This window comes from Mchenga conophoros, linkage group LG11 (genome assembly GCF_057382185.1).
Source record: "Mchenga conophoros isolate Kocher_MC1m ecotype Shallow Benthic linkage group LG11, M_conophoros_male_GT1.1, whole genome shotgun sequence".
Taxonomy (NCBI): domain Eukaryota; kingdom Metazoa; phylum Chordata; class Actinopteri; order Cichliformes; family Cichlidae; genus Mchenga; species Mchenga conophoros.
The window spans coordinates 37,440,262-37,456,705 of record NC_140536.1 but is presented as its reverse complement, the minus strand read 5'-3'; the positions used below and the strand labels follow the sequence as shown (position 1 = coordinate 37,456,705).

The 16,444-nt window shown below is 45.0% G+C and overlaps 1 protein-coding gene across 1 annotated transcript; it reads right to left on the bottom strand.

The window, feature by feature from the left end:
* Positions 1 to 3,225: 3,225 nt before the first annotated feature.
* On the bottom strand, positions 3,226 to 16,179 carry syt11b (synaptotagmin XIb). The gene is made up of 4 exons (XM_085292802.1): positions 15,895 to 16,179; positions 8,342 to 9,282; positions 6,433 to 6,553; positions 3,226 to 6,125 (listed from the first exon to the last, which is right to left on the bottom strand). The coding sequence occupies exons 1-4, from the start codon at positions 15,926 to 15,928 to the stop codon at positions 5,815 to 5,817; spliced, it is 1,407 nt and encodes a 468-aa protein (XP_085148928.1). The 5' UTR covers positions 15,929 to 16,179; the 3' UTR covers positions 3,226 to 5,814.
* Positions 16,180 to 16,444: the final 265 nt, after the last annotated feature.

Genomic DNA, 16,444 nt, shown 5'->3' with positions numbered 1-16,444 from the left:
AGATTAGCTGTGTTGCAGGCAGGATGAGGACTCAAACAAAAGCTTGAACAGTAAGAGGCCGCTTTATTGGCTGTGGCAAAAACTCTAAAATTACAAACAGGGAAAACACAAAACTTTCAAGTGGAACCGCAGAACTCAAAATGAACAATAAGGCGATAACACACAGCCCTGAGAGGCAACAACGGACAGAGGAAAACACAAGGCTGAAATACACAAGGAAGTAATGAGGGAACGAGACACAGGAGCGGGCTTACAGGTGGGGGTGTGGCCACTTTGAAACAGGAAGCTGTAACTGATCAGGCTTACAGGTGGGGGTGTGGCCACTTTGAAACAAGAAGCTGCAAGGTAAGGAGTGACTGACTGGCTTCTTCTTGACTGATTAAAAAAAAAGATATTATCAAATCAGTACTAAGGCTTGTTGGTCCGCTCGTTACCGAAGCTTGTTATGAATCCTGGAGTGGTTTCACCATGGCCAGCTTGGTGTTTTGAATCTGCCTTCATCAGCTAATGTCTCCCAGTGTTTTGCTCAGGTTTGGTGTTAGATTTGTATTGTTGATTGTCATTTATGCTTAGAAATATTTACTTATATATGCTTAGAGTTTTGTAATTAGTTGTAGATTGGTAGAGGTTTTGATCCTTGATAGTCTGCAAACTTTGTGTGTATTAGACAGCACTTTGGGAGCATGAGAGGTCATACCGTGTCTTATTGTTTTATGGTAGGATTAACGTAGTTGCGTCTGTTCTAGTCTAAGTGCTCTTTGTTTAGATGAACTGCAGGACTTCCTCACCATGTTATCTAGGATGAACCATCTAGGGGGAGGGGGAGGCTACCCTCTTCCTGACCAAGGATGTTTGACCCTTTGATCAGCAGTCCACACACACACACACACACACACACACACACACACACACACACACACGGTACTCTTTGTGTGTATGTAGACGTCATATGTTAATGAACTTATGCATATTCATGTAACCTCAATAAAAGAACAGTGGTACGGGAGAACGGACGAGAGCAACTGGGATCAAGCGAAGGAACGGTGCCTGTCCGGTTCTCTCCCGTGCACGAGAAACATGAAGAAGCTTGCCTACTTGTGTCTTGCTTTGCAGTGTAATTATATTGTCTTCAACGTTCCAGCGGATGGGTTCAAGCTACAAACCTATCATTTGGTGTTCACGCATCGATCGTGACCGTGTTCCTGTAACTGTGAGGCGTACGTGACACAACCGATATTTCTGTCACTTGATACATAGCAGTGACATTTTGTAATCTACCCTACAAATTGTTGTAGCTGCATGACTCAATTCAGGAACTTCAAATAAGATACAAGTCTGAAAACATAAAAACAAGAAAACACTGGCTCACTGTTAATGTAAAATGTGAAAGTAATGAGGTCATGCTTCAACACGATCAGCAAACATCAGCAGCAGCCTGCCGGAGACTCTACAAAACCACTGAAAGAATATTATGTAAAAGGTTTTCACTTTTTTTTTTTGTTAGCAGGTTAATCGTTTATATCTGTGTCATTACAGGCGTTTCGCTCTCCGTGGACCACGTCAGTGTCTTCTTGGGTAAATGCAGTCAGAGTATGCTCAGAGAGAGGCGGGATGAAGGAACCAGTGTCAGAGTTTCTGAGAAACGTTCATGTGACAGGGATCATCAAAGGTCAGATGACACTGGCTCTGGTGATTTCTAAGAAAGACATCTTCTCAATCTTTAAATGATGTGAAAATCTGGTGACATGCTGCATTTTTCTCTTATTAAAACGTCCGGTGCACACTTACTGATACAGCTCCTCACTTTAATAAAACTCCTTCAAATAAAGTTAATGGTTAAAATGGCTTACACACTACTAATATCAAAACTGCGTCATTCACAGTGAAAAAACGTATTTAAACTTATTAGAGGCATAGAGTGATGTCATTGTGACAATCCAATTAAATCTGGCTTCCATCCAATGAGGTCGACACGTCAAAGACTGACAAAAAACCCTGTAACGTAGAAACTATGACCCTTACAAGTGAGGTGTGTACTGCCAGCATATAGAAAGTACCACGTAAAGATTTAGATATGCTAGAATGATCTGCAGGTTGACGTGATAACAGAGGTGTGGACTCGAGTCACATGACTTGGACTCCAGTCAGACTCGAGTCGTTAATTTTATGACTTTAGACTTGACTTGAAAAAATGTTCTAAGACTTGTGACTTGACTTGGACTTTTACACCAATGACCTGGGACTTGATATTTCACCCCAAATATAAAATTTAACACGCATATTATATTATATAGAAAGTGTGCACCATTAATTCAATTGATTCATTTATTCAAACCACACTCCGTACGTATGTGTGCGTGAGCTGTAGCACAGCCAATCAAATTAACCAGATTTTTTTTAAAAAGAAAAAAAAAACGCTCAAAAATGCTGCAAGGAGATATTTTTTTCAGGTACATAAACTATGAAGTAGTCAACAAAAAACCGAAATGCAATATGCAAAACATGCAAGAAGAGAATCACAGACAGATGGAGCAGCTTCCAACTTTCAAGAAGTTGCATAAAGAACGTAGGCGGTGCTTCTCTCTTGCTACGATGAGATAGCTGACTTCATCTAACTAGCAAATGTTGTCCAGGCTACGTTGGTGATGCAGTTTTTTTAAATGTGTATATTTTTGTCATGCGATTTTAAAGCCGGTCCTACAACCGCATCCAAGAATAACATGCAGCTTATCTCAGAACTGTCGGTGAAAATTATTCTTGGAGCTAAGTTTAATTGAGCTGCATTTTAAAGAGGTGCAATTTCACAATTTGTGTATATTTTCTAAGTTCACTATTTTGTCATGTGTTGAGAAAAACACAGATTTAAAAATCACATGGTCTAATATTTACATTTAGCATAACTGCAACATACTTTTTTCTTTTTTTTTTTTTTAAAGACTCGAAAGGACTCGAAATTCAAAATGTCAGACTTGTGACTTGACTCGGACTTTTACACCAGTGACTTGAGACTCGACTCTGACTGGCCTGACATTACTTGAGACTTGACTTGAGACTTGCAAAACAATGACTTGGTCCCACCTCTGCGTGATAATGCCTTATAGAGCCAATTAAATCTGCCATTGTTTGTGTTGACAATATACAATATTCTTAATATCACGCCACCTTGGACCCATAAAATAAACGATCAAGTGTAAATAAAGTGAAATGAGCGTTCAGGCGCGGCCGTCATGGATAACTTGTTTTTATTTGTACGTCCAATGAGTGTTAACAAACCCAACACAGAGGTTAGCATCCAGGTCTACAGCAGGGGGCGCTCAAACACACTAAAGCTCTGAGAACATCGGACAGGAAGGAAACCAGCAAACATCTTCACATCTGTACAAATGTACACTCAGTCTGTCTGTCCGTCCGCCAGCAGGTCACAGTTTGAATCCGAGGGCGTCGATGGAGATCCGGCTTCAGGTGGCGTTTTCTTCACCTCTCTATGATTCAAAGTGAAACTTACACAAACTTTATTACTCTCTGCACTAGTAAGCAAGCTGTTGAGCAGATTCAAGGTTAAAGTTAAACTGGGGTTAAAATGTGCTTTCGAGACTAAACTCACAGTGTGTCATCACTCAAACAAACTCGTCAGTAAGAAAACATGAAGCCAAAGTCCAACGTCACCTCAGACACATTCACTGGGCTTGTAGGAACAAAGTAATATAAAACAGCGCCACCAGCTGGCTGCAGGGGAACATTCACAGGGGGAGAGATACGCTTTACAAAGCAGTGCAAATCAGAGTCTCAGTGTGATGGAGGAGAGGGAAATGTACAAAATGAGACCAGCGCAGTGAAGCAGAGGAGCGCTGCCGTGGTCGCCGAGCATGTTTCACATCCCATCCTTAGCATCGGCGTTTAGTGCCAGGTTGACCATATTTAGACGAGAAGGTGGAGCCTAATCAGCAGAAATAAAGACTGGATACAGAAGATGAACATAAGTTCAGAGTCTGAAAAGTGAACCCAATGTGGAAGCAGTTCCCTCTAATGACCAGCAGGGGGCAGCGAGGGCTGGAATAAGAAGCCCGAAGTCTGAAAGAACTGAGGAAATGAAATCCTACTTGTTATCACCTTCATGATGAATTTATCATTTCACCTGACAGTTTAGGTCTTTATGAACGCAGCATGATGTCATTTTTTATGAGAGTTAAAAAGCAGGAGTGTTCAGTTCCCTCGATTTCACAGGGACCAAAAGCTGATGTCACGGTACCTACATCCAACTTTTATGTCCAAGATGGAAGTCTGACCTTTGGAGTGGACGCCTGCCATCAGAGCTTTTAAAGACCTCGATAAATCAACAGTGACTGTGTCAAAACGCTGAATTAGTCTTTTATAAACAAGCCTTAATTAGTTCTGAATGCGTGTACTGAACAGCCCTTACACACATTACTTGGTGGACTTTTGTCACATGACAGTAAAGTGCTTTTCTGTAGAATGTGGACTGTTGCATTTCAGGATATTCAGCGTTTTCCAGCAAGAGTCGTAAGCAACAAAAGCTACATCTGATGTTTCTGGTTACGCTACTTTTAGCATCAAAGAGGTAGTCGAACTATAAAGACTTTTGTACTTTCGACGGTCAGCTGAATTCTAGTCATTAACTGCTGTATGCTGCAGATTTCATTGCTTTTTAATGTCCTTTCAGGTTTTCAGACTTTATTTTGGTTGTTTTCTTTTCTGAATTGTCACCCAGCTGCCTGAACAGTGTTTAGAGGAGCTGCAGGTTTTAGCACTTCCACATTGGTTTCAGTTTTAAGCCCTGAAGTTCTTATTTACCTCCCATCATTTAAAGCGAGTGTTATCCTCATCGCAACTACAGCACTCCTGTGGTAAACTAGCTTCTCTTTTAGTTTTAGTTCTGAAGATAGAACAGCTGAAACATCATCAGGCACCACAGCCGCCCTCTGCGTCACTCGCAACCTAAATTAGAGTAATGCATTCATGTTACAAACAAGTATTTTACATAATCTTTCAGTCTTCAAGAGCAGGAGCTGATTTCACACGATCTAGGGTCAGTCAGGAGGTTCTGACGGTCCTGAATCCCCGTTGAAACGAGGCCGAGTGCACTTCCTCCGGGGTCGGGTGCGGTCGTACGATCTGCTGCAGGAGCGGTGGGTGAAAATGATCTGCAGGCAGAAGCACGCTGCTGTCTGACAACAGCAACTATCCTGCAAATGGAACGTTGACTGAGCGTCGCAGCGACTCTTTGCAGCAGTGTTTGGTCCTCCAGAGGAGCAATCGTTACTTGGATATATTCAGCGTTTCAGTTTATATGCAGTATTTTCATCATATTTTCTATCAGAGCTGAAATTTCTTCCTGCCGTGGTGATGTCACAGATCTCAACTCTTCATTTGGAGTGATTTTTTTTTCTTTTCAGACGGACATGCAATGAACTGCATGGCAACAACAGCAAGAGGGGGAACTTTTTCTTTTTTCTCACATTTCTTTTAATCATATTTGAGCATTCCTTCCCCCGTCGACACACATCGACAGCCAGAGGAGACACGAGAACAGTCTTAGAGATGGACGTCATGGTTTGTTTACTGGCTGTAAAGAGCTGCAGGATTCTTCTTATACTTGCAGATGTAGTTGTGGTAGAGAGATAATAGAGGGAGAGAGTTTACCTATGATCACAACAGTGTGACTGTGTTGTTTTATGTATGTGTGTGTCTGTGTGTGTGTATGTGCTGTACACTGAGTCTTTATTTCCCAGTGGCTTCACTGGTGGAGTCCCAGCCAGTGGGTGGTGTCGGCTGGTTTTGGGCGGTGCTCCTCCCTCAGTACTCGCTCAGGTTGTGCCATTTGGAGATCTGCCGGCGGGGGTTTTCGCACACGTCCCTCCAGTGGGAGGCTCCAGAGGGGGAGGGGCTGTGGAGGCCGAGCAGGAGGCGACCCAGGACCTCGTTCTTGGTGGTCCGGTCGAAGTCGACCACCAGGAACTCCACAGAGATCTCGGGCAGAAGCTCGGGCGGGATGTCGTAGATGAAGGACTCATTGAAGACCGGGTTTAGCGTGCACTTCTTCACGTGGGTCTTCTTCTTGGCGATGCGCTTACGGCCATAGAAGACGTTCACCTTCACATAGGGGTCTGAGGACAGAAGGAGAACGGTCTAAGATCAAGCTTCGATGTTTGACAAATATCCTCTTACATCAATATAAGAACAAACAACAATTGCACAGCAGCTCTATAGCATGTTGTTTATCAGGGGGTGTTTGGATATGCGTGGATAGTTTATGAATAAATCAATCAATTCAGGTGCTTTAGGCCGACTCGCTCCATGCTGCATGTTCCAACCACAACATTGACTGTGCCTCAAAAAACAGAAAAATATCTTCTAAGCAAGTCAGACTGAACGCTGAGCGTCTTCCTGCTCTCTGTCCTGCTTTCTACTCACTGGCTGACAGGCCGGTGATGTCCATCTTGGGGAGGTGTCGAGCCTTCAGGACGACCACGCTGAGGCGATGAGACACCGGCTGGTAGGACAGAGACGCCAGCAGCTCTCCACGACTCTCGCACTAAAACACACAACAGAGGGAACAAAGTTAGCGTTGTATCCGGGTGACTGTTTCTTGTTTACGGTGTTTTCTCTCGTCCACTGCTCGCATGTTTGACGATCCAACATTAAACTGATAAGAGACGGAACAACAGCGAGGCTGTCACTGACACAGACTGAGCAGCTGGCTGCCATGGTAACGCAGAGAGCAGACAACAGGGTCAGTTAGTCACGTATGTAAAGTGCCAGGACCACTGCTGTCAATCATGAGTGCAAACACTAACAGGAAGCTTTAGCCTCATGTGACTTCTAACGCTGTCATTTAGGATGGAAACAACCAAAAACAGACCCAACTGTGAACATGATTTTATATTTATTAGAAACTGAGAACTTTATTGGTTAAGAAAAATGGGCTGGACATCACGTCACTATTATGTTGCTGCTTCCTGCTGCATATGAGAGTCACTAACTGTGACTTCAGCTGTATACAAATACAGTACATCAGAAACGTCTTGATGCATCTCCATCATCCAGGAAAGTAAATGGCCTGTATTTGTATAGTGCTTTACTAGTGCCTAAGGACCCCAAAGCGCTCTACACATCCAGTCACACACACATTCACACACACATTCACACACACATTCACACACACGTAGCGTTTTCAGTGGGAGAAACGTTTCGTCACTCATCCAGGTGACGTCTTCAGTCTCAGCTGACTGAGACTGAAGACGTCACCTGGATGAGTGACGAAACGTTTCTCTGAAAACATCCAGATGAACAGACTCAACTTTTGGAGATTACATCAGAAACATATTTATATGAGGGCACTGTTTCAGTGCTGATCTGGGATAGGGCTGCCACAAACGATTATTTTGATAGTCGACTAGTCACCGATTATTTTTGCGATTAGTCGACTAATCAGATCATCATCCACTGGACGTAAAACTACAGCTTATTGCACCAGCAGCATCTGCTCTTATATAACTATCATTAGCTTACAGCTTTAAGTGTTTAAGGTCTGTGCTAACTAAAAATAAAGACAAGATGATAGTTTATTACATTCTAATTAAATGTGCAGATTGTTTCGGTGGAGTTTAATAAACTCAGCCGATTTACTCAGGAACAAATAAAATACTGAAAAAAGCCAAACAATAACATTTTTAAGTTATCTAAGTGACTCATATATCATGTTTAACCTGAGTAGGGCGGTGGGTTTGAAAACGATCTGCCGGGAGTCCGGTGCTCTCATGGCCCCCGGCTAGCTATCGAGCTAGTGGGTAACAGACGCCTCCGAAAACGTCGGAGCGCTTTTGAAAATATGTGGTGTCTTGATAAACTGAGCAGATATTTGAGGTTTACACAGCTACATTCTCGCCTGAAAATATGTTAAACGTTTATTTTGTGACCCAGAAAGAATAATAAGAGTAATATTCAAACTAACTAGCTGCCGCCATTGTTGGAAACTGAGCTGGGCTGCGCTATGAATTCTGGGACACAGCTGCTTCTTCTTCATCGGAGTTTAACGGCAGCTGGCATCCTTGTACATGCAGTGCTGCCATCTTCTGTTTCAGTCCGTTATTACACTCTTAAATCCTACTACTTATTCCTGCGTCTTTTGTGATCTTACAAAGCTTCAAACGACGCGTCGACTATTAAATCAGTCATCGACGATTTTGATAGTCGACGTAATCGTGACTAGTCGACTAATCGTGGCAGCCCTAATCTGGGATCAGACTAGAAGTCTGTTCCACGACTGTTTCAAATACAACTACCATTAGTTTTATTACAGCTGCAGCAAAGCCTCGCTCACCTGCATGTTCCTCTTGGTGATCTGCTGGCTCAGGTGGACTCGGCCCGTGCTCGGGTCCACGCCCTTCAGCGGCACCACTGCCTCCCCGATGACATCATCGCGGGCAAAGCGGTCAAAGCTGAGGACCAGGAAGTGCAGGGTGAGCTCAGGCAGCGAGCTGTAGGCCACGCCGTAGAAAGTGAAGGTCTCATCAAACAGTGGGTCCAGGGTCTTCCTCAGGACGCGGGTCTTGACGCGGTGCTTCTTCTCGGGGAGGATGGTCATCTTCACGTAGGGGTCTGAACTACCCGCCTGCTCGTCCATGGCGGGGAGGCCCCGGGCGCCGACGATGGTCACTACCAGAGCCTTCTTGGGGAAGTTGTAGTCGACGGTGAGGCTGATGGAGCCCAGGCTGGGCTCAGGCTCGGGCTCTGAGGAGGCGGGGGTAAAGGGGGACGCCGTCTTACTGCTGGTCTGGCTGCTGCTGGCTGAGCTGCTGTCCAGGCAGCAGTAGTCAGCACGGACCGGTAAAGCCCGCTCCAGCCGACCCTGGCCGTGGGCGGCGTCTGCGCCGGCAGGAGGGACCAGGTGACTCATCTGCAGCTGACCGGGGACATCCAGGATGTTGTTCTCAGCGTCCACAAGCACCATCCCCCTCCCGGCGGTGCCCGCTGTGGTGCAGCCTCGCTCTCCGTCACGGTCGGAACGGTCGGCACGCCGGATGCCGCGCACGATCCTTTTGCTGCTGCTGAGGGATTCTGGGTAAATGCTGATCCCCTTTAGCATGTGGATAAACTTGTAGGGCGGATCCTCCGAGTCATAGTAACGGTCCCCGTGCAGCTTGTAGCGCCCAGAGATTCGGAGGTAACGGCGCTGACAGAAGGACCAGAGCAGCACCAGAACCACCACGACCAAAACCAAAACACCAGCCCCCAGGAAGCCCGCCAGCACCGGAGACATGGCTGCGAGAGAGAGAGCGACAGTGGAGTGAGTCAGACACAACAGGCTGCTGTTCAGTCAACACACAAACACGCAGTTTATCCCAGTGTGACGCCATTTGTAACCCTGAAGTCTGCCATCCACCGCACAGCAGGGTCCAGGACTTTCAGAATAATCCCTCACTGGGAGAACAAACTGCAGTTATCAGGAGGACAAATAATTAAAAACACTAAACCGAGTAACCAAATATAACCGAACGCTTTGCCCAATTAACATCTGTTTGTGGGCGGAGCCAAGAGGACTTTTGAATATCGAGTAATCGGATACGAAGTAGTCGTCTTATTAATCAGCAACAGTAAATATTCAAAACAAATCTTAAATAAACTGTTAATTTTTTCCATTTTAGAAATCGCAGTACTTTGAGTGGTTTACATAACGTGCCAGCGTAACGCTTGTAGTGTGTTTATGTTTATTTTCTCAAGTGCAAAAATAATTAAATAATAAAAACAGTAATTAAATATAAAATGAGACAGAAAATAGTCTTTACTCTGTATTTTGGGAGGCGTATCACTGCCTCGTGTATGATGTAGTAGGGCTGGGCGATATGACCCAAAATTCATATCTCGATATTTTTTAGCTGGATGGCGATATAAGATATATATCTCGATTTTTTTTTAAAGCCATAAGTTAAGAACAAAAAGAGAGTTCTTAGTCACACTGTGTCCCAGATGTCACACGGGCACTTTTATTTACATACAGCGTAGATGTACATGAAGAAATTACTCAAAAATAAATTATCAGCATTTATTAAATAATCATGGTCCATAAATAAAAGAAAACAATGTTGTTTTTGTGCGTAACAAAAAGCTCACAATTGTGCAGTCAAAATGTAAACTAACAGACGCTGAGCATAATAACAAAGAGACAGATTTCACAGCTGCACCACGTCTCTGAACAGGTGCCATTTGTGGTCCTTATACACACACAGTACGGTAATATTACGTTGAAGCACAGTACGTATCACTCCGCGAGGCTCCTCCCCGGTAGCCGTAATCCTCCGACAATCCATCAAGCCGTGCAGCTCCGTAGCTTAGCAAAGTCATATTAAAACATTTGACAGATTGCTGAGCGCTGTGTACCACATAAAATCGGTTCGCGGTCAGTAAGCACAACCAGAATTCATACATAAGGCGCACTGTCGATTTTTGAGAAAATGAAAGGATTTTAGGCCGTGCAGCCCCTCCTGGCTGCATGTCGTTAGCGCGGTTAGCTCGTTAGCGCGGTTAGCTCGCTAACACGTTGACGCCGTCCAGCCCCACGCACAGTAACTCGCTAACCGAGATTTTCCGCTTTCATCTTGTCATTGCCTGCAGGTGAAGCTATGGGGGAGGCGGAGTTGTGTTCAGTGAAGGAGAGGCGAGGCCGAGTAACGTTGTGTAGAGACAAAAGTGGACGAAAGAGAGGCAAACCTGCGGCTCCACAAGTATAATTATAACGTAACATAGACTATATCGATATAAAGGATATTGTCACATCTTATATCTCGTATGAAAATATATCGATATTTTTAAAAAACTCGATATATCGCCCAGCCCTATGATGTAGCTTTACTGTCTTCATGTGTGAGTCCTTGTGTGTGTGAGATTTAAAGGAGCATGTGATGACTGCAACAGTGTGTAAAACACATGTTGAGACGGTGTGGATGTTAATAATTAATGTTAATAATACTTCAGTGTTGCACTGACCCATTTGTGTTTTTACTTTATTTACTTAGATTTTATAGAAATGATAATCTGCAGCGTAGTGCCCCCCGTGCCCTCCTTTAGACTCTCCCCTGCTCGCTTCAGGTTCACTGACAGGAAGTAAGAAAGCTGCCGTCTGACTTCAGCTGCCCGATTTGAAGCTAAGTCAAGCTACGTTAACAGTTGGTCTGCAGACGCACACTTTTATTTTAACTTCTGTAGTTAGCTAGTTAGTTATTTGGTGAATCGCTGCAGTCCTCACAGAGACCGTCAGTGTTTCCCTTCCATATAATCCAAATCTAAGAGGTGGAGATATTCGAGCACTGGGACCACCAGAGAGCGCAGACTGTAGCATCCTACAGCAGCTAGGGCAGCGCAGTCGGTGACAGCATATTTAAAAACAGTAACACAGAGTGAAGTCACCACATCGACTCTCCGAGGATCTCATTAGAAACATCTGAGCACTGGGCGGAGGAAGAGCAGAGAGGCGGGGTTTGTGGAGCTCTTTGTTTGCTGGGTATAAAAGAGTATTGTTGTGAGTCACACAAGGGCACACTGATGCTACGCGCACACACACACACACACACACACACACACACACACACACACACACACACACACACACACACACACACAGTAGCTTTCCCAGAGAAACTGCACTGATGTACTGACTTGGTATTCACTGAATGCTGAGGTAGAATTCAGTGTGCTACCCAGCAGCTAAAGCAAAACGTAGCGAGCTGTAGCTTCAATATGTCGGTGATCAGGCCGGACGCAAAGCATCCAGAGAGAGAGGACGCAGTTAGTAAATGTCCATCCCAGAAAACTAGTGCGAGAAAAACCTTTTCAATTGATCCACTGAGTCACTGGGATTCTTGGAAAGCTGCAGGGAGCTCGTGTTTCTGCCACTTTACACACTGTTCTCTGAAAGTCCTCATGTCCCAGAATCTCTCCACCCCAGGTGGAGGATGCAACGTTAGCAGAGTGTATCCACCTCTCATTGGAAGGCTCCAGACTCCTAAACACTGCCACACAGCCTGAAGCAGCCCCGTAGCGCGAGGCTGCCCTTGGCATTTCCACAGCAGCCAAAACATGAAAAGCAACCTCGCTGAATGAAATAAACACACAACCGCAGAACAAAAGCCAAAGAGAGGTGAAAAAACACACAAGAGCAAGAGCAGAACTGAGGTGAAGAACTCCATCAAATCTAAGAAGCTTCATTAGTAAAATCTATTTACTGCAACTTCACCAACATCTGCTATTGTGTCTCCATCACAGCTCAGCAGAGCTGCTCCAGAATGAATGACCTACTTTGTTTGGCTCCTATAGGCTTTAAATTGTGATGAGTAACCAATCAGATTCTTCTGCAGGCGGGACACTGCTGCTGGTGACAGAAACGGCTGCGTCAGAACCACATCAGCGCGTGTTTCAGTCAGATTAAAGGAAACAACGCTAAATAAAATATGAATAAAACAATAAACTGCTCGTGTTGATGAAGTGAACTGTGTGATTAGCTGTGGTTACAGCATTTACAGCTTCACGCTGTCTGTGCCTGGTACACTGTGTCACACACTTGAAGCCTCCCTGTTTCCTCTTTGCTGTCAGTGTTTTGACTCATATGCAGGTCTGACGTGTTTCTGCTGCTGAGGTGACGGACACAGAGTCGCTGCTCAAAGTGTAAAAGCTGCAGAATCAAAGTCCAGAACATCCTCCTTCCTGTTTGTTCTCGCTTTTCATTCAGACTCCATCAGATGATGTCATGTTTTGGAAAGAGCTGAAAGCAGCTGAGCTCGCTGCCTGGCAACTCTGGGACACACACACACACACATGTTGGGCATTCATATCTTGTGGGGACATCTAATTGACATAATGCTTTCCTGAGCCACTTACCCTAAACTTAACCATAACCCCTCTGCAACCCTGACACTAAAACCACATTTTGAGTCTCAACAATGCCTTCAAACTTGTGGGGACCACGATTTTCGGTCCCTATAAGGGCTGTTGGTCCCCTAAAACTTCCAATTTTTGGTCCCCACAAAGATATGAATACACGCTCCTGCTCACACACACACACACACACACTGAGGAGAAGCTCACAGTCTCTGATCTGCTCGGTTTATTCTCAGCAGTTTAAATCATCACTTAATGTGATTTCTCACGGAGTAACCAGTTCATCTGTAACCTGTGTCTGTTCTGACCTTTGTCTCTGACTGATTACACTCGATTACAGGAAAAAGTGTCCAATAACTGTAATTGCTCACATCCAGATATTTAATGACTGGAGGATACGACAGGAAGTCCGTGCTGCATGAGACGTATTCGTTTGTCTGATTGTGGAAAGAAACATAATCACAATTTTTCAGGTTTAATTGTGATTATTTAACATATCGATTCACTTAAGTAAATGCAACGAACTTACTGAATATTAAAGATGTGTCTGTACACTTGAACAATACAGATAATAAATAACACAGTGGGAGTTTTTTGGCCCAGATGGACACAGAGCGGCGCCTCAGGTGACCTGCAGGAAGTGGGAGCCACGGGGAAAGAGAAAGAGAGCTCCAGTTAATTAACAACTAACGGGCACCTGAGCTGTGCAGCGCTGAGACCCCCTGCTGACAGCTACAGACAGCTGTCTGCACAGCCGTCCTCAGGCTCCCTGCACACAGCTTCTATGTCTGATATGTGAGGTGCGTCGAGCTCGTTCTAGTTTGTGGGGAACAACATCTTTATTTTAAGGTTGGAGGTGTAACTATATAATAATTTTACTGAACCCCCCTCCCCCCCCCCCCAATTTAAACTGACAATGAAGAGAATTTAATGTCTAATATCAAACTCGTCAGTGGGATTCAGACATTATGAAAAAATGCAGTAAAGTCCAGAATGTATGGATGCTAACTCTGCACTCTGCACAGCCCTTCAGTGGGCCCAGTGACGCCTGTTGGTTTGATTAATCTGGATTAAATTTGCTGACTAAAGGTTCTCTGAGTCATCGGAGCTCAACTAAACTGGGGTTCAACATGAACTCTCGCTCTGCAGGGAAGCAGAACAAACCATTCAAGCGCACAGCTTTGTAGCTTTGCAGCTAAAACGAATGCAGAAGGTGATTGATTGTCTTTACGCTCAATGATTTGTTCACATAATCATTGGAAGCCACCATTTCTTCACACCAAAAGCTCTTTTCCAATCAGCACCGTCCTGAGCTGATCCATAACCTCAGCTGATCGGTATGTGGATCAACGAGCTCCTGAATAATACAGTGGATTGATTCAGAAGTCTTAACCTGTCATTTTAAAGCTCCCTCGTTCTGCTTATTTGCAGCTTCTGTCGGTGAAACCAGATCTTTAGGACAGAACTTCCTGTCACATACTATACGAGCCACTTTATTAGGCACACCCATTCAACTGCTTGGAATTGCAAATATGCAAATATGTCCTCAGCCAAACACGCAGGAGCGACTCAGTGCACTGAGGGATGCAGTCAAGACTCTTTGCTGAATGTGGAAGAGTCCACCAGGCACCGCTCCCGTCAAGAACAGGAAGCCGACTCAGTGGTTCAGCCTGGTGAGGTAAAGGTGTGGTTTGGTTGCACACTTTGGGCTCCTTAACGAAAAAGATCGTTAAAACCCCAAAGCTAACTGAGCACTGTTAGCTGACCTTGTGCATCTCCTTAATACTACCACAGTGGCCCATCTGCCGATGGCTGCTTCCGGCAGCGTAACAGACCACGTCACAAACTGCAGATCACCTCAAACTGGTTTCTTTAACATGATGGTGACTCCACTGGGCTCAGATCTCAGTCCAGTCGAGCACCTCTGGGATGTGGTGAAGCTGGAGATTCTCATCGTGGACACTGCCGGCAAATCTGCAGCAGCTGTGTGATGATGTCATGTGATCATAGACCAAATGTTGAATGTGTGGGATGACGACTTAGAGCAGCTGTGAAGGTAAAAGGGAGCCCAACCCAGTGCTAGCAAGCTGTGCCTAATAAAGTGGCTGAGTGTCTTCTGGGTGGATGTTCAGGCTCACCACAGACAGAGCTCTTTACTGGGTCTTAAACCAGCAAACAACAGAAACCTTCAATATAGATTTTTATCTAAAAATGTCAGAAAACTAGGAGCAATTATAATTTTCCACAGAAACACCATCATCCAGTTTTATGATCGCACCACAATCAGCCAATCGATTAACTGCATTTATCAGCCAGTATATATAAGATGTGGTGTAAGTCTGGATCTTCAGCTCATTTGTATTAAAAGGCGCTTCATCGATGACGTAATCGTCGTTTACTTTATTTTCCTTTCGCTGATCAGCTCCCACGCGACGATTAAACTGATTTAAAAGGTTTTTTCACTCGGAGAGCACAGACATGACGTCACCCATACACACCCCGACGGGCGCGCGCTCACGCACGAGAGCCAGGCAGACCGTGCGTGGGAGCGCCGCGAGAACGCCCTGTTTTTCTCCCCCGCGCGGGCTGCTGTTATTTTTAATTTGTCACCGATGATGCAGAGGCACGCGCGAGGCCTCGTTTAAACCCCACGCACTTTTTTCCGTGGCAGTGAAATGATGACTTAGAGGACGGTCATCTTTCCCCAACACCGTCCACTCAAACATGGCTGCGGTCACAAAATCACCGTGTGAGCTCATTTGACCGGCCTGGCAGTGGTGCCAGTCACGGGAAGATGACCCGCTCCACCCCTGAAGCATGAAAGGAAAGACTGGATGTGATGGGCTGTGCGGCCGCTTTATTCACCTGCTGCAGGCATCCGTTAAATATGTCACAGCATTTGACCCCAGTACACCCCACAGCCTAACGCAGTGAGGCCATTTAAACACGGTGGATGTGGGTGAGATGGAAAAGATACGAAGACCAAAAGGGCCTGGATCTCACCGTAGGCGGGTCCCAGCTCGCTGATATCCGCCATTTTGTGGATCGGGGCAGGATGCGGTCCTGACCGAGCGGGGAGAAAGAGCGCAGAGATGAGAAGACACCGACTGACTACCGCCCGCTTTTACTTCACATCCATAGAGGAGCGACGGATGAGAAGAGAATCACCGAAAACAAGCCGCTGATCCGGGAAAGGAAGCCTTCATACATCGGCTGACGGAGGTGTCGTCCGCTCGCTGCGTCGGTCTCCGTGTCGGTGCGCAGTGATGCTCCCGTTAGGATGCAGGGAGTCTGCGCGGAGGAGCTCGCGATGAGGCTGGCCAAAGGTTGTCTAAAAACAAGATGACTCACTCAAAGCAGGATTCCTGCGCCAACGTGTCTCATTTATTTTTTATTGTTGTGGAATCTTTATTTTTTAAAAGGACAAGGACAAAAAGTACATTCTAAAACTACATATTATCTTTATTTTTCTTTTTACATATAAATATTAAAGAATTAGAAATGTTTAAAATATATATAAATAAAAGGAAAAGTACAGATCTTATAAATCTCA